Source organism: Protopterus annectens, chromosome 5.part1 (genome assembly GCF_019279795.1).
Source record: "Protopterus annectens isolate FY-2018-M chromosome 5.part1, PAN1.0, whole genome shotgun sequence".
NCBI classification, from domain to species: domain Eukaryota; kingdom Metazoa; phylum Chordata; order Ceratodontiformes; family Protopteridae; genus Protopterus; species Protopterus annectens.
In genome coordinates, this window is record NC_056736.1 from 285,141,538 (window position 1) to 285,166,307 (window position 24,770).

Consider the following 24,770-nt stretch of genomic DNA (forward strand, 5'->3'; position numbering starts at 1 on the left):
CAATAAAAAGAAATAAAAAAGGCATACCCTTTACACTCTCAAATATTATGCATTAAAAATGTTATGCTTTGTTCTTTTTTAATAGCATACTTGCAACATGATGCACTTTTGGTAGATATGATAGTACAGTGTACACTGTTTGCACACTTCCAAACCTAGACATATAATGCTGTTTTTTTAGTTTGTATGCTTTCTCAGGAGAGAGAACTGTATGGCAGATTTAATTATCATTGCTTTACAGTTTGGAAGTAGACAGACGTCATAACTGATTGAACAGAGATATGAAAACATGTGTTCAGTTTTCATTCTGTCCAATGTGAGGGGTGTGGCTACATTGCCTTTAACCTTATCAATGGCTTTCAGCCTTTCTGATGATGCAGTTGATATGGCAAACTGACGTTACTAGGTACTGACCCTAGGTTTGTCATAAGGGAAAAGGGGGCCCCCTATCTGAGCTGCCATAGCTGGGTGGGAGCTGGCTTCTCTCCAATATAAACCCTCACAGCCGCTGCAGTTCTGTACCAGATTCTTGTAAATCCATTTATCAGCCACTGACCAGCAACTTGCAGCCATGGTTCTTTGGGATGCTGCCGAGAGAAAAGTCATCGCCTCTGTCTGGGCAAAAGTGGACATTGAAGCTGATGGCTTTCAGGCTTTGCTAAGGTAAGCAACAGAGTGAACCTACTTGTTGAGTTATAACATCTTGAATTAAAAATATATAGGTTAGCAAAGGCATCAATTTATCAGAGTAACTACAAGCAACACTTGGACCTGATAGGTTTAATTAATGTGATATTGAGTTGAAAAGCTTATTTTTGTACAGCAGCTGGAAGTAATGTACACATTTTTCCAGTACTGTACCTTTAAATCAGATGGGGAAATTCTCTGGGTCAAGAAAAAACTGAGGAAATTTGCCTTCCATTCAGCATTTCCATGTTTGTTTGAGGGGAAAATTCAAACTACATTCATTAAAATAATGGTATGAATTGTAGGACTGTTTTATAAGAAATAAAATACCACAGTAGGTGAGAATGTTATGGTTTGTTCTTACTACTGTTTGTTGATAAATTGAAGCATGCCTCCTGGGGATGGGTTGGTAATTACCTTTTGCATTTCCGTGTTATTTCCTTTTTTGGATATATTTTTCGAAAAGAGGAAATAAACAAATAGTACAAAAAAGGGAACTGTGTCTGAATGCAGGACTGGAGAGTCACTACAATAAAGAAAATAGACATGGGGCTTCAAACTACAGAGAGTTAAAGTAAAATATAAAGTTAGTTACTATTGTATTGAACAAAGAAAGCACAGGAAGACAGTTGAAAAAACAATTATTTTCAATCACTGTTCTAATCCTTCGACAGGAAGGAGAAATAATATGAAGTGGGGTAGGTAGCAGTGAATCTGTGTTAAGCTTACCTCTCAGCTGTCTCTAATCCTGCAGAATATCCCTAATTCTGCCTTACATTGCCATTTGTAAAATATTTGATTTTCTGATACATTACTGAGGATTACAGTCAGTCAGCATCAGCAGAGCTTCATGCTTCTCACTGTTCACAAAATGCAACACCTGTTGTCTTGTTAACTTGTAAATGAAATAAATAATAATTAAACATTGCCCTGATTTTGGACCCTTGTCACTGACCACCCCCCCCCCCCCATCATTATTTTTTGGCCTTATCCAGAATTCTTGAGAAATTTAGAGGTACGGTATGAATGTCATTTATGAGCCTAGGTCATAATGCCAGACTAGGCACAGTATTCAGATGACGTCTCTATAAGGTGATAAAAATGGCCAAATATTAATGATATCTAAGAAATTATTTTTAAGTGTTTCAAGAAAACAGAACTGGTTACAGTAAGGTGGGAGACAGGGACTAGACATTTAATCCCATAAACAGTGAGAAAAGGAAAGACCAGGAGAAAACAAACTGGTCAGAATGACCACAGTTATTTGAACATTGATAGAAATCATGATAGAAAGGCATTGAGTAGAGCCTCAGTCTAGGACAGGCATGGGGTAATGTCACTTAGAGCCTACAAGTTAAACCTGACAGAGAGCTTTCATTTAGGTTAAAGGTTGTTCTTCAAACAAATGTAGCAGATACATTCATCCTTTTTTATTAAGCTTGTGGTGTATTTATGTAGTTAATATGATTACCAAGCAATCTTAGGAGATCAAAGGAAATATTTTTGAAGTGGTCCAAACTCAAAACTCAGGCTTCTGCGTTAGTATTTCATACCTCTAGATAGTGTGTCATATCGGCTTTTAGCAGATATTATTTGGTCGTATCTGCACTTGGGAGTATCTACAGAACTGCATACCATACCATTCTGTAGATTTGTTGTAGAAAAGGTTGGAGTTTGGCATAATGGACAAAGTGCTTACCTAACAGATACAAAGTGCAGGGCTTGATTTTCATATGGGATAATTGACTAGGCCTAAAATGGACCACAATGGCAGTTAGCCAAGTTCTAACTTATGAACCTACTTGTGATATGGGGTAAGAGCCAGGTAAGTATAGAGGTACATAAATGGTAAATGAGAAAATATAAGCATTTGATATGTTACCAGAAATATTCCCCTAAATTTTTACTGACAAGTACTTAATGTGGAAAGAGCATTGCTAACACTGTCTTTGTTTTATAGGACAGCTTTGTGTGTGTGTGTGTGTGTGTGTGTGTGTGTGTGTGTGTGTGTGTGTGTGTGTGTGTGTGTGTGTGTGTGTGTGTGTGTGTGTGTGTGCGTGTGTGTGTGCGTGTGTGTGTGCGTGTGTGTGTGTGCGTGTGTGCGTGTGCGTGTGCCTTCATACTTGCATGTGTGCATATCCGTGCACAGATGTGTGTGTGTGTGTGTGTGTGTGTGTGTGTGTGTGTGTGTGATAGGAGGTGGCTATTAAGACTAGAAAAGAAAAATAAATAGAAAAGTTTGCAACAGGTAGTATCTTGACTTTGCATCTTAAAAATACCACCCCAAGTACTTGGATTAATGTCCTGTTACTGACACTGTAGTGCAGCCTAAGGTGGGGGGGCACCTCTCATGGGGTACTGGGCTTTACATGAGCTTTTAAGCCAAGGTTCTGCCTGTTTAAATTGGTGGTGACTCAAGTGGATGCAAAGTATCCCATAACTTTCCAGGTGGGCAATGCCTGGCTCAGTGAGTTACTTGGCTTTCTGACTTTTGGTAGGTGTCTATACTTCAGAGAATCAGGTCTCCCTATGTGTTCAGTATGCTTGCATTGTTATGCTTTCGTGGAATAATATACTGTTGGTGGTTGGGGGCTGGCATAGTGGTTAAGTGTTTTACCTCATAAACACAAGGTATAGGGTTTGATTCTTACCTTTAAGGGAAATTGGGCTAGACCTAAAATGGCGCCAAGGGGGAGTAGCTTAGTACTTACCTATGTTGCAAATGAAAAGGCTGCATGTAATCCAGTAGCTTGTTTCTCCCTGGCATCAGCTGGTTCACTATATCACTGTTGCATGGCCTTCATTCTAATACAGATAAGTTCCCCTTATTTCTCAAAAGCATTTTTTACTAATCATTTTTCACTAAATGTTCAGTTTCAGATGTACAAGTTCTGATGCACAACAGGAAATGCTGATTTAACTGCAACACATATTCCATACAGTTATTTCTTAGATACCTACTTATTTTAAAACGCATTGCTGGATTATGTTTTTTTTAGGAATTTATTAAACATCTCTGAATTCTGCCGTCTTTTTAATTATTGCTTTAGCTTGCTGCTTACTTTATTTGAAATTTGACCATTTAAATTTAACATATCATGAAGATTTCTGGTATTATAGTATATTTTGCAGTGTGTTAATCAGACTACTCCAGCAGTGTTTTTTTCTTGTTAAAGGACTCTGCATGTGTATCCCTGGACTAAGAGGTACTTCAGCCATTTTGGTGCCATGTCTACACTCAAAGATATCGAATCAAACCCAAAAGTTCGTGCTCATGGCAAAAAAGTAATGGCTGCCGTGGGTGATGCCATAAATCACATAGATAACATCAAGGGTCATCTTTCACAACTGAGCCAGCTGCACTCAGATAAACTCCATGTGGATCCAGCTAACTTTGAGGTACGTTCAGTGAACAGACAACCTGCATATGTAGGGAATATGTAGAACTTTTTAGGTTTAAATAGTAACTGCAGACTGTTGTGCAGCACAAAAACAGTTTTACACTAATAAGATACCACTTTGGATAGTTCTTTTGGTAATAAGGCTAGAGACCATTTCTCTTTTGTTGGTTGAGCTAGGAGCATGGGGGGAGTATTTGTTCAGTAACCCACCATCACGGGGAGAAAGACATCACTATTTGACATCAAATAAAGGCCTACAGCTTTGCAGCCCAAACATGTACACCTGACATGCATTAAAGCATGATTCTTAGTGTCTGCCTCTGATAACTAATTAGCTAGATGTACAGGACTTGTTAGTACATAATAAGAATGCTTAAATGATACAAAGATAACACACTGAAGACACATAGTATATAAAAATATGAAAGATGCTCAGTGCCTGTTGACTATTCAAGGATAGTAATTATGATCCTTAGAACTTTAAAAAATGTGACTAGGGGAATATATACTAAGCTGAGATTGCATGTTCTCCAAGTATTCTTTCTACAATGAGGTACAGCAATTTTGGCATTACCATGTGTAAGTAGCTGGGTATGGGAATGCCCAGTCCCCTGAGTTAGTGGCACAGAACTGTGTTTTAAAAATATAACATATTTATTTTGGAATTACTGCTATTCTGGCTGAACTGTGGTTTATGTTTCAAAGAGTCAGGACTTGTATTATTGCATCTGCCAGTATCCAGGCAAATAAGAAGCCATACAATAGAAAACAGAATGAGCCATAGCATAAAAAGCAATTGAAAGAAGTTAGAATAATTAAAGCAGTATTAAAGGAATTAGCCAGAGCTCAGTTGTGAAGGTGATTTGGTTACTGCAAGATGGGGCAAGCTCCATTATCAATAAAAATGGATTCCTTAGGTAACCTATACACACACAAACACACGCACACATTCTGTCACTAACTCATCACAAAATAAATTCTTATAAATGAGTGCACCTTTTCTGATCCAGGTATTCATGCTTTCCTTAAAAATGAATTGCATTGGTAATGCAAATACACAGACACATACACAACTACACACAAACACAAAAACACATACACACACATGCACACACACACACACACACATATATACACACACACACATACACACACACACACACACACACACACACACACACACACACACACACACACACACATGCATAAACTCTCCTGAAAATTATTAGGAATTAGTACACCTTTTCTGCTCACAGAAATACATGCTTAAAATAAATACTCACTGTTTGGTTAATCATTACCTTGGTTAGGTTACAATATACTTTCAGTAGCACACAGTACTAAAGAACATACAATATATCCTTTGCTAATGACACTGTCTCTGAAATCTGCTACATTGCATCAGAAACTTGTCATCTTTCCCACACTATGATGCCTGTCCTGCCAGGATTATTTCACATGTTTTAATTGGAACACAATAGCACTAGCTCCCTAAAACTTGTTTGTTCCAGATATAGTTTTCTAGAGTTCTTAAACTCTCATGATTACATTACATTAATGCTATGTGTTCATATTTCTTCTGAATGTTTCTAACTTCGCCACATTTTGTGACAGGGCAATATGCCAGGAAAATCACACTTTCTATGACAAGATTCCACTTCCTTTTTCTTCCAAATTATTGCCCATTCAGTATCATTTCATGATCTCAGATTCTTAACAGACAACTAGAAAATATGAATGTATTTGCAATTCATATCTCTCAAATGTCCAGATTTTTGCCTCCAATGTTTGGTCTGTTCCTCATGAAATTTGTAGTTTCCTGGCAAATCTTTGAAGACTGAAGTCACTAAAAATAACAGACATTTGAAGTTCAGACTATCACTATTAGTATTATTCTACCAACTTCCTATGTTCTATCAACATCCTATGTTTTTAAGAGCAATATTTAAAATCGTTCCCTGATTTGGGGCCTTTGTTTCCCCATTATTTTTGGCTTTGTCCAGATTTTCTTTGAAACGAGTTTGAGAGTTATGCTTTGCATTCTGTTCCTGTTCATATGCTGTATATCATTATGTGTCTATACTATGTCAACTAGAAAGGAAATTGTCATATCCTGATTGTTGTAACTTAGGCTGGATGACATTATATATTACATATTTTCAGCAGCAGAAGGAAACCATAAACCTATCTAATCTGCCCTTTTAAGTACATTAATATTCTACCTCCACTCCATTTCTGCCTTGCCCTTCACTCTTTTTCTACACCCATCTTTTATGCCCTCTTAAATGCCTCTCAGAATTTCTGTCAACAGCCCATTCAATTGATGTGTAGCACTTTCTGTGAAGAAAATTTCTGACACCCAGGGCATGGTTATTGCCTTCAATCTGTTGCCTATCCCCCCCCATCACATCTGTTCCTCTGTACTTGCTTTTCAAAATACCCCCTTCACATCTTCATGACATGATCTTGTACATCAATATTTTGTCTTTGCTGTCTGTTATGGTCTCAGGTGAGAAGACCTCCAGCTTCTCTAGTTTCTGGTCACAGTATTTCCCTTCTATCCCATGGATCTTTCTGGAAGCTTTCCTGTGGATTCCTTCCAGCAACCTCATATCCTTTTCCTTATATGGCTTCCAGAACACCATTTATTATTCAGGGTGTGTTCTGACCAAAGCCTTGATGAGTGGAATATTACCTCTTTGCTTCTAGAATATATCTGCTTGAGAATACTCCCAACTATTCTGTTTGCTGCTGTTCTTGACCTCTTACCCCACAACCAGTAGTCAAATCCAGGTGTGATCAACACTCCTGGATCCTCTTCCTGTTCTGTTGCAGTTCCGGTTCCCCATCTGATAATTCATACCAGTGTTATTGTGGCCTAAATCTAGTACTTTACATTTCATTGCACTGAACCTCAACTGCCACCTTTCTTCTACATTCTTCACTAAATCCTTCACTGCTGTACCTGTTTTTCTGTCAGCAGCAACAATGTTGATCCTCTTTTCTAGTCCCACAGATATATCTGACATAAAGATTATGAAGGGCACTGGACTCAAGACAGAACTTGCAGTCCTCCACTAGTTACTTTCCTAAATCATAATATTGTACCTCTTTCAGAACCCTATGTGTCCTACCATTCAACCATGCAGCTCCCCAGTTTCTCAGCCTTGGTCCTACTACCTAAACTCTCCAGTTTTCCTGTCAGCTTCCTATGTGAATTTGAAAAAAACTCCTTATTAGATTCATAGGTAGTTCCTAAGCATATGGCTGAGGAGACTGTTCGAGAGCCTAGCCCAATTTCCCAATTATCCCAAAACACTGTCTGGTTAAGTAACTTGCTCAGAGTACCATAGTAGGCAAATGGAAGCTGTGGGAATAAAACCCTGGACTAGCCTTAATCATCTGTATTAACTGGTCAATAATAGTAAAAAAACAGGTATAAAAATAAAAAAGTGTATAATTAATTGTTAGTGATGTCAGAAATATGTAGAAAAAAGGCAAAACAGAGACAGACAGAACAGTTTATGTGAGGAAGAATGTACTGTTCATTTAATTAGCTGTGTATTGCCAACCAGATTTTAAAGGCTAGCATACCAGATCTCTTTTTCCCAGAGATGACATATAATCCATAACAGAATAGCAGGTAGCAACACTGATAGTGCCTTATTTATGAATGCAGTAAATTACAAATATGAGTTTAAGTTAGTGTAAGTGAACTACAGTAATAAATTCAGTAAAACATAATAACATGGTACAGGTTAAGTGCTCATTACAACATATATTCAGTTGTTTAATCAAAACAATATCTGACAACATTAAATCTATAATGCCCACTTGATGGGAATATTTAAGTTATGGATAGTGTTACAAATGTAGGGATGACAGCATCATCATAGAACCAAAGTTTTAGGTTCTAATTCGAATGCAGAGAGGGATTAAAATGTTGGTCCTGTACTGAAACAGATTCCCGATGAGATAAGATTGTGTAAAATTCTATCTGCTTATTAATATTTGTTTGAACATTGGCTTTGTCAGAGTATAGTTGGAAAACTACAGTTAATTACCTTTAGTTTTGAGAAACATATCAGGAACATTTATGGTATACTGTTTGTTGAATTTCATTCATAAGCAGTGTCCTTCAAATGCCATCTTTTTGTCTTTACAAAACATAGTAGTTCCAGTTATAAAGTTTAGTGCATGGCTCTAGGCTTTCACAATAATAATATTTGGATCTGATACACAACGCTTTTGCTTTTGCAGCTTCTTGGAAACAATATCGTGATTGTGCTGGCAGCCAAACTTGGTGCTGGTGAATTTACTCCTGAAGTCCAGGCTACTTTCCAGAAACTGGTGGCTGTCATTTCATCTGCTCTATCCAGACAATACCACTAGGGCATCTGTGTATGGCACAGGAGTTCATAATGTCCTGCCAGAGTAGAACAGCTGAGATTCAGTGGCAGTGGACCTCATGATCATGAAATCGGAGTCTGATATTGAAGGTGGAGAAGATGTGACTATTCAGCAGTCAATGTCACCGTAAAAGTGACACAGTCTGAAGAGTAATTTCCGGTGTATTAGGTACAGTCTTAGACTGCTTCAGCTCTGTGCATGTAACAACAAAATGCTGCAAAATGTTCTTTCACTGTTAACACTGGCTTAACACCAGACAGAGTGCCTGCAATGCTATTTCAATCTGTGTTAACAAAATAAAATGTCTTTAAATGAGCTGGTGGTGTTTTGTGCATTTCTTATAGAATGTAATTTACTTAAATTAGATAACACAAATTATGCTGGAGAGGTCTGATTACAAAAATGCAACGAAAGATTACACATATTGTTTCCGTTTCTTACTGGAGGAAAATGTTTTCTTCAAGATTGCTGCCTGTTAAACATAATGCATGGTGTGGAAAACTGGTAAAAACGTTTTAGTATTTTAGGTACAAGTTCATCCCTTTTTTCCATCCAGCCAGTGCCTCAGTCATTCATTGTTCTTTGATGCTATATCCTGACTCACATTTTGTGCTGAGATAGTGCATACCATCCACCTACAAATAGTCTACAAATACTCTAGTCTGTGTGTGCACAAAACAAAATGTAAATGAGATTTTAAAATATTGTAACTAATGACTGTTTTTATTCATTGCAAAAATAAAGTGAGGGTAAGGCAGATGGGTTGTCTTCCTTACATCTGTATATGCTGTTTTTTTTAACAGCTACAACTATTCAGCATAATATTTCCATGTAACAACATCTATGTTAATTATGACATAAAAAGTGTGTGCTGAGTTTTCTTATATAATTCCCATCAATTTATTTATCTATTTATTTATTTATTGACATTTGTTAACTGGGTTTGTCCAACTGGGCTTGTGGCCCATTTTCAGTGGAGACCTGAGGAGAAAAGCTCTAGTAATGCATTTTAAAACAAGTACAATTTTAAACAATATTGATATAATAGCAGTTATAGCAAAACAATTCACATATGTTGGGATACATGCATAAATTTAAAGTTGCATTAAAAAGAAGCTAAGTAACAATTTTACATTGATATAGTTCAATAGGTCAACAATGAACATTTTTTGTTTGTATAAAATTGTGCAAATGCATAGTAGACACATTGGAGAGAGAGGTGTAATGAGGTACTAAGATGGTCCTTTTGAGGGTACATAAAGGGAAGGAAGACTAGGTAGGGTCATGTCAAGGGCAGGTTCTGGAATTGAGAAAATAAGCTTTTAGTTAATTTTTAAAGTGTGAGGTGTGGGAGATTGAACGTAAGTCAAGGGGAAGTTTGTTCCAAGCATGGTCAAAGGAGTGTTTGTAGAGTAGTTTGCCTACTGACCTTTTTGGGTGGTAGATATCAAGTAATTGTTGGTTAGAAGTATGGAGGGTCTGGGATGGGATGTAAATGGAGACTAAGGAAGATAGAGATGGACAGAAGGAGGGTTTATAAAGAATAAAGTGTAGCATATGAAATTGATAAGAGAGCAGAAACTGGGGAAGTTCAAGCCATTGAAGAGAGTTTAAAGAAATGCAGTGGTGTGAGTTGTATGGGGAGTTAGTAATGAATCTGGCTATTTTATGGTAAGTCTGTTATAGTTTGTTTAGAGTGGAGGCCTGGATATTGGTAAGAACTGGGGCGGCGTATAAGAGGGTTGGGAGGAGGAATGCCTGGCGCAGGGTAAGTCTAGATGCAGGAATGTTTTCATCAAGGAACCATTAATGACTGACCATTGTTGTACTACTGACATGCCATGTTCTGACCAGAACTTGAAACATAATGAACACTCCAAAGCACATAGACAAGACCAGAAATTTATAGAAGTGATCTACAAACAGAACAAAACATGAAGTTTTACATGCATAGTTTTTATTAGCAGTTAAGATTGTTTTATGGAAGCACAGCATTATTCATGCTACTAACTTTTCAAAAATGTAACTATACAATAAATTTTTAGGGATGCTTTAAAAATCCTAGTGAGAATTACTGTTCAGTTCTCTACTGGTCTCCTTCTGAATCAAGTCTGCATGTCACCCTGGTTCTGTGCAGGTTTTTCCTGGTGATCCAAGTTCCTCCTAGATCCCAGATTTATACTGTAGGTGAACTGTGATCCTCCAAATTGCCTATAGGTGTATGTGCAGCATGTGTCAGTCAATGCATATGTTTTCTCTGCAGTAAACTGGCGTCCTGTCTAAAATTAGTTTCTCTGCCTTGCTGCCATGAAAGGAAAACTTCACCCTGTCCTACAGTTTAAGTCAATCCTTAGGGTTCTTTTCTCCCTACAATAAGGTTCCAGTATTGTGTAGGTACCAGAAACCTGCTTGTACGTTTTATAACTTTCATTTTGTTGCCTTGGAATCAAAGGAAGAGAAAGCCCACCTACAATTTTTTTAAACTTAACTTCTCACATACATTCCAGAGAAATCTGTCTCTGCCTGCATTACATACCACAGGAACAGATAAATATGTAGTTTACCCTGTCAGGTACTGCTGTCATTTTTAGATGGGCAATTAATCTTGCTAATGTCAGATGCAGAGCAGCTGTATAAAATAGACAAACGTCTGTAGAACTGTTTTCCACTGTTTTTATTGCAGAGAGGAGGGTAATTAAACACTACCCTTTCATAGCAAAAGAAAGCAATTAGATCAGTCAGGGGTTTAAAGGCAGTTGTCACCTCTTCTAGCACATTTACATAAGCATCACAGTATTGAAATGCTAAGTTTTATATGTTGGTTATTTCTAATATTGTTTATATGCTCAGATAGCTTAAATGTAGTATTAAAGATTTCTGTGACATTTAGGGAAAAGTCAGGAAATATTTTTTCTTGTAAAGTATTAATATGTTTACCATTTTCAAGCCCCCCCCCCCCCCAACAAATATACACAGGGCAGAAGTGCAAGAGAGAGACAGGTGGCAACTCAACCAACTAGGTGCACTGATACTGTTAATAAAAAATGTCTTTTATGCTTTTTTGTGACATCCTTCCAGAGGGGGATGCATATCTGGTACACAGACCCATGGCAGGAGACTCCCACTGACTTTGAGTCAGTCCTTATAGTGGTAGAATCCATGAGTATTTTCTAGCCCGCAATGGAAATGTGACCATTGATGGCAATCATGATATACAGCTGAATTTACTTTAACATACATTTGGTATGTGCTCTTGCACTAAAAACATTAAGACAAGGACAACAGAAGTACTTTAACTGTCTTTAAATGCACATGGCTGACTGTGTGTGTGTGTGTGTGTGTGTGTGTGTGTGTGTGTGTGTGTGTGTTTATATATATATATATATATATATATATATATATATATATATATATATTATATATATATATATGTATAGTATGTGTGTGTGTGTGTGTGTGTGTGTGTGTATATATATATATATATATATTATATATATATGTGTAGTATATGTGTGTGTGTGTGTGTGTGTGTGTGTGTGTGTGTGTGTGTGTGTGTGTGTGTGTGTGTGTAAAGTATGTGTGTGTAACTACAAAACGTCTGACTTAAAAAAATCCAGTAGAGACAAACTCAAGGTCATGTTGCTTAATACTAGGAGCCTAAACAGTAAACTGCACTCCCTGGAAGCACTCTTCACCTTAGAAGATGCTGACTTCTGTGCAGTCATTGAGACTTGGTTCAAAGCCACAGAGAGCACCCCAGCCATACAAGGCTCCAATGACTTTCACACATTCAGACCCCAAGACAAGTGTGAAAGAACCAAAATTGGAGGTGTATCAATTTTCATTAATTTCATTGCCACTCCTGTGAAATAAGCTCCCACTTCATGTGAAGCAGAGCTCCTCAATAAGTACAACCTTGACAATTGGATGTGTAACCCATGGACAGGGGCAGTCAGTGCTCATCATAGAATCGTTCTGCAAACAACAACCATCTAACTATGGTCAATTAGTGCACATTTTTTTTTTTTTTTTTTTTTTTTTTTACATGGCTAGGCTTGTAAAGACCCTAGGGACATTAGCCTAGTAACCTCTTATGAACCTATATCTTACATGTATCTCTCCTTGTGACTCCGAGCTGGATAAAATGGATAGCACAGAACTAATGATTAAGTCAGTGTAGTACCCTACAGAATTTATTTACACATTTGTTAACCAGGTAAGTGCACTGGCCCAATGACCATTTTCAGGGATGACCTGGGCTGTCAGACAAAGAAAGGCGGTATTTTACAAAAGCTGGAAAACCAAAGTGCAAATCTAAACAAGCACAAGTAATAACAGTAGATGTACAGTTGTTAGCTGTAAGGTTACACAAGACAGCATATTACATCAGTTGATTAATATAACAGAAACATTGACTACATTGGATAAACAAAGATAGCCATAAGCTTAGAGCTGGATAGTACTTTACAAAAGTTGATGAAAAATGTAAAAATAGTTACACTCAGCATAGGAATTGTAAAGTTGCATGCATGATGCAAAATACAATAAATATTTAGTGTGTAGCACATTTCAAGAGACTGGAAGCTGAAATGTAGAGAATTTATGGAAGAGAAAGTGAAAGACATTAAGAGGATATGAAATGAACATGACAGGAGTTGGAGCATTGCCTTTATTGTTAATTTCTTTTTTATAGACAAGAAATTGAAGGTTTTGGGAGTGTACAAAGGGTAAAGGAACATACACAAATAATGACTATATATATATTTAAAGTGTTAAGACATTAAGGAAGGAAATATTAACGATGCATTTTTGGTCAACACTAGCAAGTTAGCCATGATTCTCAAAGCAGTTGCACCAAGAAGATTTTTGACTTGATTTTTCAGTGATTTCCTAAACTCTTTTAGTGATGCACAATATCCAGTGTCCTAACCTGTTCTACCATTCTGGTAGTAGTTTGGAAGAAGAGGGAATAGACCGTGTTATGGTAGAAATGAGTCTTCAAAATCTAATTAATATGATGTTGCATTGCATCCAGTAGCCTTCCTCTGATTGTGCTAAAGTTCATTTGAAACATTTTAAAGACCAGGGCAAATGTTTCATATTTTTAATATAATAATCTGGTTAGGTATCAAATCCAATATCATATCCTGCACTTTATTTAAACTGCAAAGTAATATCATGCAGTGTAAGTTTACATAAATAGTGGAGCTGGTTTCTGTACATATATTTATAAGTAGTCAAAGTGTACAATCTACAAGGGAATGCTTTTTGTAGCCTGTACCACTTTAAAATAGTGACCATACCTCTCAACCTCTTACCACAAGTAATCTGGACAAAGCTTAAAATAATGTGGGGACAAAATAGTGACAGATTTTAAATATTGCTCTTATAAACTTAGAAAGTTGCTAAAATAGCAGGTTTCGCATCAGCATGTGTTTTCTGGAGGATATGAAATCTAAAACTGAAATGTGTAATTATTTAAGTCATTATTTAGTGCCTTCAATTCTCAGATATTTGTCAGAAAAACACAAAATTTATAAGGAACAGACCGAAAATATGAAGCAAAAATCTGGATATTCCGCTAAAATCTGGACAGTTGAGAGGTATGATAGTTACTCTAAGCAGAATGGAACATTGTGCCAGACTTATGATTAACAATAAAAAAAAAATAAAGCTTGCGTATTTCTAGCTACATTCTTAACAAGGATCAAAATACATGGGTACAGTGATTGCAAAATGCAAATACAAATAAATCAACTAAATTAACAAACAAAAACCTCATACAGCCAAAGTCAGCAAGATGAAATAACCACTGTTAAACCAATAAATCAACTAAATTATCCTGTTTCGTTTTCAGTCTTTATTTCCCCATATTGTTGTAATGAGACTCAGTTGTATACCTTATATGAAACTGCTATAAAAAGTACCTTTCATAGATTCACAGAGTTTGCAAGGTGGTATCAGTCCATGGACCAAAATCATCCTACCAGTGTCAACCTTCATTGGGCATCTCATGCTACCAGGTAGGCAAAACAAGTCAGAACCAGGGAGAGTTTAAGGGCATCCCTTCAATTATCAAGGTTTGACTCAAGTTTACATGTAATTCTTTTGGTGTAAATAACTAGAGCTGTAAGATCCCTTAACCACAATTTTCCAGGTACTGGTAAACCAAACAGTTGCTATAGTTGCTAACTATACTGAGTCACAGCAGCTACATAGCTAAATTATCAAATTGAGCTCCACCAGATTTCAAATTAGAATGCAGCTCAAAATCCTTTCAGACAAAACTATAGTACTATCTCCAAAACACACAGACATGCCTATGTATTAAAAACTGACCAATCTAGAGCATTAGCGTCATTTTGAAAATACTTCACTTTATTCTATTTCTTTCTCCTCATGTATCTTATTGGTGTTACTATAAATTTTACACATTTACTATTTTTACATTCTTAATACTCTACCTCACTAGTTCCATATTTTAGTTCCTTGTCCACTATCACATTTTTCCTGCAATACATATAATGCCATCTTAAATCTTTCATAAATATTTCATATTATACATCTCTGTGTCTTACCCTTACAAAGAATGCCATCTTAACACAAATATTGTTTCCACTGTAAGAACTAGAAAAGCATAAGGGAATTGTATCCTACAAAAAAGGACGCTGCAAATATGTGTATATTAATATCTTTTGAAATGTATTTGCTAGGTAGAACACTCATCAAACAATGACCATGACGTAGCAAAACAATGTATAGTATACAAATAACAGTGGTTGACATTTATGAGTAAGCATAGAAAATCTGGGGTCCCTATGAGTTCATTGAAAAATCAGTTCATTGAATGGCATTTTCAGCCCAATTACATTGAACATGCTGTTCGTTGAACTGTTCATAGTGAGATCGCAGTACAGTGAGGATCGGGAAATTTGCCCTTTCTCCACTGTAGTGAGATCTCAGAGTTGGTATATATAATTAGTGTGGGGTGTGGGGAGAGCAGCCCCCCCACACACACACATGAGGGGAACTCAATGAATTGCATTTTCAATGACATTCATTGAAGTGAAAGGTCGATGAAGTGATATAGACCCGAAAATCTGACAAAATATATATACAGAAGATCTAATAAACCAAATCTATGTACAGTTACTTCAGTGAAATTACAAAGGAGAATATTATGTATTACTATTTTCCAAGAAGCCTGGATTTTCTGAACAGAAGATATACAAAAGATTAAGAGAGAAATTAGAGGAAAGAAAAATACTTGCACAAGGAAAAACTGTTAAAAGCTTCAAATGCAAAATTGTAATTATTAATACAACAGATTTATGAAAAACATTATATAGACCAAGAAACCTTAGTTAGATTGTAATAAGAAGCAACCGAGGATGTGTAAAAATATAAAGAAAAACATCTGGAGATTTTTTAAAGGTATAAAAAAGAAATATGGACATTGGAAAGAAAGAGAGATCCAATATGGTACAATATTTATGCAAATGAGAAAGCCAAATTAATAAATACAAAAAATCAGCTCCAAAGATATTCGAAGAGAAATATAGGCAAAGGAACCCAGATATGGAAAATTTCACAATACAAAAAAGGGGGAGCATAGAACAAAAGATTAGTGAAGTATAAGTTAAAAAAAATAGAAGCTGAAGTTATGGAATACCTGTGAAGTGAAGGATTTTGTGTTGAAAGTTTAATACTACAGCATGAAGGAAAAATGAGTCCCAAAGAGAAAAACAAGAGGAGTGAGAGACATCTGAAAAAGAAAATGAGATTTAATATTGTACAATACTTGTGCAAAGGAGAAAGCAAAACTAATCAATGCAAAAAAGCAGCACCAAAGATATTTGAAGGGGAATACAGGCAAAGACACCAAGATGTGGATTTTACAGTACAAATGGGGAAGTATAAAAGAGGATTAGTAATGGAGAAGTTAAAGAAATAGAAACTGAAGTTATGGATTACCTGCAAAGTGAAAGATTTAGTGCAGAAAATTAACTCTGATAACATCACAGCATGATAGAATAATGAATCCCCAGATTAAGGAGAAACCAGTGAAACGGGAAGCATCTGATCAGTTGCCATATGAAGATACTTTGGACTCTTCAGTAGGAAACCAGTACAGAAATTCAGTTGGAGATTCACAGCAAGGGAAAAAACAGGAAACTGTGGCAAGTCTGATACAGTCAATGTTGTGGAGTGACAGGCCAGTGAGCTCCTATATGGAAGAGCAACTGATGACACAGATTGAAGCTAAAGAGAATATGGTACAGGAAGGTGTTCTGCAACTTTCTGTAGACTTCCCGCAGGAAACGGAGAACAAAGAATTTGCCTATAATTTAGAAGAACATGATCAAAGGGAAGAGTTGCTTGATTTAATAGAGATGGGGGATAAAGATTCAAAGGGGGATATTTCAGGGTGACTCTGTCACCACTGTTCTTTTGTCTTGCCCTTAACCCATTAAGCTGTTTACTTAACAGATTAGGCCATGGCTACAATTTGGCTCCCAGAAAACAACAAAGTATAAAAACTTCTCATCTTCTTTTTGTGGATGATTTAAGACTGTATGGTTCATCAGATGAGGAACTGAAAGCACAACTGTAAGTGGTTAAAATTTTCTCAGATGATTTAAGAATGTCATTTGGTCTTGATAAATGAGCAAAAGCAACCTTTAAAGCAGGAAATCGACAGCACCAAGAAAACATCAGCCTGGGACAGGAATGTGATATAAATGAACCTGAGCAAGAGGGAATGTATAAATATTTGGGAATTGATGAAGGATTAACAATAAAACATGAACAAATGTGAATAAAACTTAGGAAGGAATATTTTAGAAGGCTTAAATTAATATTACAAACAGCATTGACATCTGGGAACAAAGTCCAAGCTATAAACCACTTTGGTCTTCCTGTTCTAACTTACAGTTTTGAGGTGACTGACTGGCCCCAAAAGGTACTGGATCACTTGGGCAGGAAAACAAGAAAAAATGCTTCATACTTATCGAATGATTTATAAAAATCAGTGCATACCAAGATCATATATTTCCCATTCTGAAGGAGGTATGGGCCTCCTCGAAACTCATCACATGCATAGCTCTGCAATCATAAGACTGTATACATATCTGCTAACCTCACAAGATCCAAACATAGCAAAAGTTTTAAAAAATGAGAACAAGTCAAAGATGACATCCCTGCTTAGTTTATCTGGGACATATCGGTGTCAAGTGGGAATGGAAATCAAACCAGAATTAGATAAAAATCAGGCAGCAACTAAATGTACCAGAAACAAAAGAAAGAATGTAAGGTGTACGATCAGATGAGATGGCAAGAAATGTGGAAAATGCATAAATATAGTTCCAAGTACAGTAAACTCCTGGAACAACCTCATGTTGATCAGGATGTAATGCAGGAATGGTTAAGGAGAGGTGAATTTAAACCAAAAGATGGAAGGTTAATATTGGCAACCCAAGACAGTGGACTACGTACACATTGGTTTATAAAGTCCATTGAACATGTTGGAGAAACAGGCAAATGCAGGTTTTGTAAAACAGTATTGGAAAGAGTAACACATTTTGTTGCTGGGTATGATACACTAATGGCACAAGGTCTGTATCCTAAAGGTATAATAATGTGGCAATACTGTTGCATTGGGGACTTTGCAAACATTATAATATCAAAATAGTTGGGAGGCATTGGAAACATGAGCCACAAAACATTATAGAAAATGATGAAGTTTTTATCACATGAGATTATTATCAACCGTTCAAAAAATACCTGCAAAAAGAGCAGATGTAGTGGTCCATGAAAAGAGACCAAAAGTAGCATTGATCACTGAAATTGCTACACACAGTGATTACAATGTCTTACATACAGAGAGACACAAAATCATAAAATACCAATATTTGCAGGCAGAAATAAGGGCAGTATGGAAGAAGGATACCCAGACAGTTCCAATAGTAGTAAGAACAATGGGTCTCATAAAAAATAATTTACAGTTATATTTAGATATGTTACCAAGGGTCTATATTACATAGTTGAAATTCCATAACTTCGACTGACATATGTTTGAACACATATGTCCGAAGTTACGGAACTTCAACTATCAATAAAAACATAAAAAAAGAACGGAAAATAAAATAAAAGGGTATAATGCAGAGGGGCAAGCCCCCCTGCAGCCCTCACACCCCCTGCTCTTTAAATACTCTGAGGTCATGCTACAGTGCATTAAGCAGCCCTCACACCCCCCACTTTTTAAATATACCAACTCCGAGGTCGCACTACAGTGCAGTAAAGCTTTACTGCACTGTAGTGTGACCTCGGAGTTGGTATATTTAAAGAGTAGGGGTGTGAGGGCTGCAAGGGGCTTGCCACCCTGCATATACTCTTTTATTTTCTTTTTCCTTTTGTTTTTATTTTTTATTCATACTCAAAGTTCCGTAACTTCGAGCATATGTATTCGAACATATGTCAGTCGAAGTTATGGAACTTCGACTCTTTAATATAGACCTGTTACCAATACATGTAACATCATATGAATTAAAGAAGGATTCATAGTACTCAGCCTCTTAGAACAAATAATCTGGACAAAGCCAAAAATAACGAGGGTACAAAGCCACAACAACAGGGACAGATTTTAAACATTGCTAGAATAAAAGGTATTGTGCTACCATGCATTTTCTGAAGGATATGAAGTGTGAAACTGAAATGACTGTCATTATTTAGTGAATTCAGCCCTCACTGATATGCCACAAAAATCCAGAAAGTCACAAATTCTATGTGGGACAGATCAAAAATATGAGGCAAAAATCTGGACATTCTGTGAAAATCTGTGCAGTTGAGAGGAGCCATTTCTGGGCACGTTACAGGTGCTGCGAAGACCACTCAGCTAATATCAAGAATTGAAACAATGCTAATTTTAAGAACTTTAATCATACTTTGACTTAGGAATGGGGTCCATTCCTATCATGGTATTAGAAACCTAAAAATCTTGGAGAAATTAAAAAGTGAGAATAGAGTTAAAGGAGTTGAAATGTTGGAGATCTCTCTGTATGACATATGACACTATTACAATAGTTTGCAAACTGCAGATACTATGTTCAGTATTACATAATACTTTTTCAAAGTGTTGGTATAGACCTAAAGAATTTCTTCCCTACCCTCCTTGGGTGTCCACTAAAAAGAAACTCTTCTGAACTCAGTATGCCTATCCCACTAAACAAATAAAAATAAATAAATCAGTAAGCAAATAAAATAAGATTATTCTACAGATGGGGGAAGTGACCGGGAAGTGCCCGGTAATGAATCTGTCTCTTCAGCACATCTTATGCATTTGTTGACAGGGATTCAGATCTTCAGTTTGAATGTTTGTGGAGCTATTTATTTTGATCACGGAGCACAGAATGCTAGGCATAAATTAACATGTAAAAATCTATAAATGGAAGAATACAGGAATAGAGCTTCTTCAGGGAAAGAGTATCTTTACTTCACTGATTGTAGCTGCATGATGTTTTTAGACCGATGCATATATACACTAAGAGGAACATCATATTCTATAACTGGTCCTATCAGGGCAGCTTATAGAGGAATGGTAACTTCTTTTGATCCAGATGAGATGCAGTATAGTTCTGTAAGTAAACTCACTATGACATAAGGTGTTTGAATGATCACTGCTGCAGTAGCCTTACCTATATGAGGTTATATCCTGCACAGGATACAACAACCGACCAACTTTCAAAGCTTCAAGGCACATTCCACACACCCAAACTAAAAGTCTGCTCAAACTGAGCTGACTAAAAAAGACAGGTTTGGGTGCCAAGCCTTTTTGGCTTTCATGCCAACAGACAGACAGAGGGAGGCTGAGCCCTGAAAGGACAATTCTAGGAAGAACAAAAAATATGTATTCACACCCTGGCATAAAAACATACTATAAAACAAGGGCGGGTGGGGGGAGGGAGTGGCTACTTCAGCAGTGATTATTAGAGCATCTACTGTTATGGCAAGTTACTTACACAACTGTACTATGTTCATCATACTGATCAGTGGTGCAGTAGCCTTAGCTGTATGAGTAGATTACCATAGTTTATTACATGCAAGAGGCAGAAGGAGAAGGCTCCAGTAGGCAATGTGAAATGGTCCTAGCAAAGGCTGATCTAGACCTAGTGAAGGAATCAAGCTTATAGTACTTTGCAAAAGTATGTACAGAGGACCAAGTTGCTGCTCCTAGAATCCAACCCTTTCCAAAAATTTATTTTTTATTTTTATTATATTTTACATTTGTTAACCGGGAGAGTCCGACTGGATACATGTCCATTTTCAGCGGAGGCCCGGGGAGAAAAGCTCCAAGTACATAACAGACATATGAACATTGTTAATGCAAAAAAAGGAAGATAGTTGAGTTCTAAATACAATATAAAGATACATCACATCTTGGGAAAAAAAAAACAGCAGCAGCATATAAAAAAACATAGGTCAGTTACAAAGGCGCCTTGTTAAAAAGCGTTAAGGATAGTGAGGTAAGAGAAGGGTAAATGATAGTGGTTAATCAGGTTTGGAACAGGGACATTGCCAGAGAGTATTGAGATGGGGTTTAAGCTTTTTTTGAATTGTAGGAGTGAGGGTTCTGAGGTGAGCATGGTCGGTAGGGAGTTCCACATTTTACCTACAAAGTTTGAGAATAGAGAATCCCCAGCAGAATTATTGGCTTTGGTAGTTTGAGCTAAGATCTTATTGGAGGAGCGTAAAGATTGCAGGTTAATATAGGGGTGAATGATGTTTTTCAGAGCTGGTGTTTTCTCTGGGTGATACAGTATCTGGTGAGCCGTTTTGAGTTGGTTGAAATGGAGTTGGCTGGAAAACTCTAACCACCCTAGTTGCTTCAAGTTAGTGCAGTGGTGCGTTCTAAAGGTGGAATTTGTGGCAAATCTAGCTATGTGATTGTAACAAGAAGCAAGTTTGTTAAGGGTTGTCTTGTTTAGGTTTGTAAAGAGGGGGAGGCATAGAAAAGAGTTGATAGTAGGTGTGTGCTGGCAATTGTAATTTTAGCGTGAGGAGTGAGAAAGTGTTTTACTTTATAGAGAGCCAAGCTTTTATTGACGGTTTTGATGGTAAGATTGAAATGGGTGTCAAATTTAAGGGAGTTATCAATGGTAACACCTAATAGCTTTGTGTGAGCTTCTGGTGATATAGTGATTCCATTGGAGGATGTAATAGAGAAGGTGGTGGGAAGAGTCTTGTTAGTGGGTGAGAAAGTAAGTAGTTTTGTTTTGTTGGGGTTGAGAACTAGTTGTCGACTTGAGAAGCATTTTTCTATTAGGTTGAAGGTGTCTTGGGTTGAAGCAGTGAGGTCTGCCAGGTTGGAGGCAGTGCTGATGATAGTCAAATCATCTGCATATTGAATGCATGTGGCATGGGGGGTGATTGTGGGCAGGTCATTAACAAAGATGGTGAAGTGAAGAGGGCCAAGAATAGATCCTTGGGGAACTCCAAGTGCAACAGGTAGGCATGTAGATAATTTGTCCTGCCATAGAACAGCCTGTTGCCTATTGGACAGGTAGGATTGGAACCATTTCAGCGTGGAATTGCTGAGTGATAGTTTTTTTAATGTATGGAGGAGTTGAATGTGGTTCACCATATCAAAGGCCTTGGAGAGGTCTAAGAAAAGAGCAGATGATAGTTTATTATTGTTTCTGAAGTTATTGATGGTATTAGAAAAGGATAGTAGGGCTGATGTGGTACTGTGATTTGGCCTGAAGCCATGTTGGGAGTTAGCTAGAATTTTATTTTTGGTGAGGTGTTCCATCAGTTGTTTGTGGACACACTTTTCCATAATTTTGGCCAGGGGTGAGAGTATAGCTATAGGTCTGTAGTTGGTTAGCTCTAGTGAGCTACCACCTTTATGGAGAGGAATAATGTGGGACATTTTCCATATGGAGGGATGAAGGCTTCTGACAAGGTACGGTTTATGATTATGGAGACAGGATAGGAAATGGCCTCAGCTGCTTTTTGCAGAAACTCAGCTGGGAGAAGGTCAGCTGCTAGCTTAGTGGGTTTTAGTTTTTTAAGAAGAGATGTTATAAAGGATATGGGTACTGGATCGAAGGTAAATAGATGATCTGATGTAGTTGTAGTATTCTGCTGGCATGGGTAGTGGAGTGGGCTGGTTGTTTGTTTGAATTGTGTGGCCAGGGATTGTATAGTTTCTGTGAAGAAACTATTGAATGTGTTAGCAATGTTTACAGGGCACTGTTGTTTGCAAGTTGTTGGAGTGGGGGTGGTTGCCTGGCCTGGGTGCAGGAGCTTGTTTAAGCCTGCCCAGAATTTTTGTGGATTATTAAGGTGTTTGTGTTGGAGGTGGAGGAAGAAGTTTTTTTTATCATTTAAGATTATTCTTTTAGTTTCATTTCTAAGTTGCCGGAAGGTTTGGTGGGAGTGTGGGTCTTTAGAGGTACGCCATGTGACCCACATCTTGTTTCTAGATAGGATTTTGTTTCCTTAGAGAGCCATGGTGCGGTTTTGGTTTTAGTTCTAATGGACCGTATTGGAGCATGGGAATCTAGAATCTTGAGGAAGGTGGTGTTGAAGTAGATAACTGCCTCTTCAAGAGGAAGAGACTTGAGTATTGTCCAGTTGTGGGCTTTAAGTTCAGTTTGAAAAATGGAGGCATTGAATTTATTATTGTTCCTAATTTTTTTTATGGTTGTAAGAAGGGGGGTGATTTTCTTGAATTTGATAACATAGGTGAGTAAGTGATCACTCATGTCCTCTGGGTGACTACCTGCTGAGTACTGGTCAGGATCTTTATTAGTAAGGATCCAGTCCAGGATGCTGTCTTTGTTTTGGGGTTTACCTAGTCTGGTAGGAGTGGATATGAGCTGAGAAAAGCCATGTAGATTTATGCTGCTAGATGGGGAGCTAGATGAGAAGGAATTCCAATCGATGTTGAAGTCACCTAACACTATGGATTCCAAGCCATAGATGAAGCTGAGCCTCTAGTAGGATGGGCCTTAATCCTGCCTGGAATAGTTTTGTTGTGGTGAATATAACAAAAGGGAATAGACTGAGACAACCATTTCTAAATAGTTTGCTTTGACACTGGTTGTTCCTCCTTACATTCACAAGAAATGAACAAATGATCTGAAGATCTGAAAGATTTAGTTATGTTAAGATAGCACCTGAGTTGTGTGTGGACATCCAAAGTATGAAGTATCCTTTCTCCCCCATTTTAAGGTTCAGAAAAGAAAATGGGGAGATGGACAGCTTGGCTTAAGGTAAACTTGGATACCAATTTGATACCTGAAACTGCTCCCCCATTGTATGACCTTTAACAAGTCACTTAAGCAGACATTTTTCCTGGGTCACCCTTGAAAAGAGATTGTGTGCACAGTGGGGCTACCTGGTCAACAAATGGGTATTATTGTGATTATGGTTTGGATGCTAATTTTAATTCATTCTGTACTTTCATCATCCTTATGGTAACTTTCAAATCTTTGCTGATCACTTTGATACAGTCCTTAATGTGAGTATATTTTGATTTATTATATCCCTTTATCATTTTTCCTTTTATTATACTGATTATTACTGCTGGCATTCCAGCAAGGGTAGTTTACTTTTACATCCCTCCAATATTTTTGGTTTTGACTGGGTGCACTTGGTTTAGGTTATTTGTTAAATGGATACAAAATCTGTTGGCTTAAGTGATAGGTGAGGCTACTTAGGGGCTTAAAAATCTTACAGCTGAAGTTTTAAGGCTCATCATATAGTATTAATTTGTCTTTTTAAAGTCCTTGAATTAAGGTGCACATTTTGGTGGGTTTAGATGGTCTAAAGGAGGGATTGTTCATTGAAAATACTCCCTGATGGGGAGAAGCAGTGCACAGAAGAGTATTCCTCAGATGTTGTCAATGAATGCATTGGGTGAGGGCAGGGAAATAAGGGTAGACCATCATAGCCCCTTCCAAACAGCAGAAGCAGTTGCCAGCCCCAGCACATTTGGAGAAGCTCAGGAGAGGAAAGAGGAGTAGGTAGACCCAGCACTGGATGGAGCAATGGGATGACCAGAATAAGTGAATCAGGCAGGAGGGAACATATTTGTACAAGAGAGTTAGCATTTACTAAGTCTAGGGGTTTAAGCATAGCCAACCTTTACAGATGCCACTGTGAACTGATGGATGTTGAAATGTGTCTATATCATGTTGTCGAACTTTTAAAAGTTCGAACGTCATCTGGTCGACACCATATGATCAAACATTTAAAAGTTCAAATGTT

The 24,770-nt window shown here is 37.3% G+C and overlaps 1 protein-coding gene across 1 annotated transcript; it reads left to right on the forward strand.

Annotated features, from left to right (window-relative positions):
• The first annotated feature begins 521 nt into the window (after window positions 1-521).
• LOC122803379 (hemoglobin subunit epsilon-like) lies at window positions 522-8,811 on the forward strand. The gene is made up of 3 exons (XM_044072957.1): window positions 522-663; window positions 3,864-4,086; window positions 8,349-8,811. The coding sequence occupies exons 1-3, from the start codon at window positions 572-574 to the stop codon at window positions 8,478-8,480; spliced, it is 447 nt and encodes a 148-aa protein (XP_043928892.1). The 5' UTR covers window positions 522-571; the 3' UTR covers window positions 8,481-8,811.
• The last annotated feature ends 15,959 nt before the right edge of the window (window positions 8,812-24,770 follow it).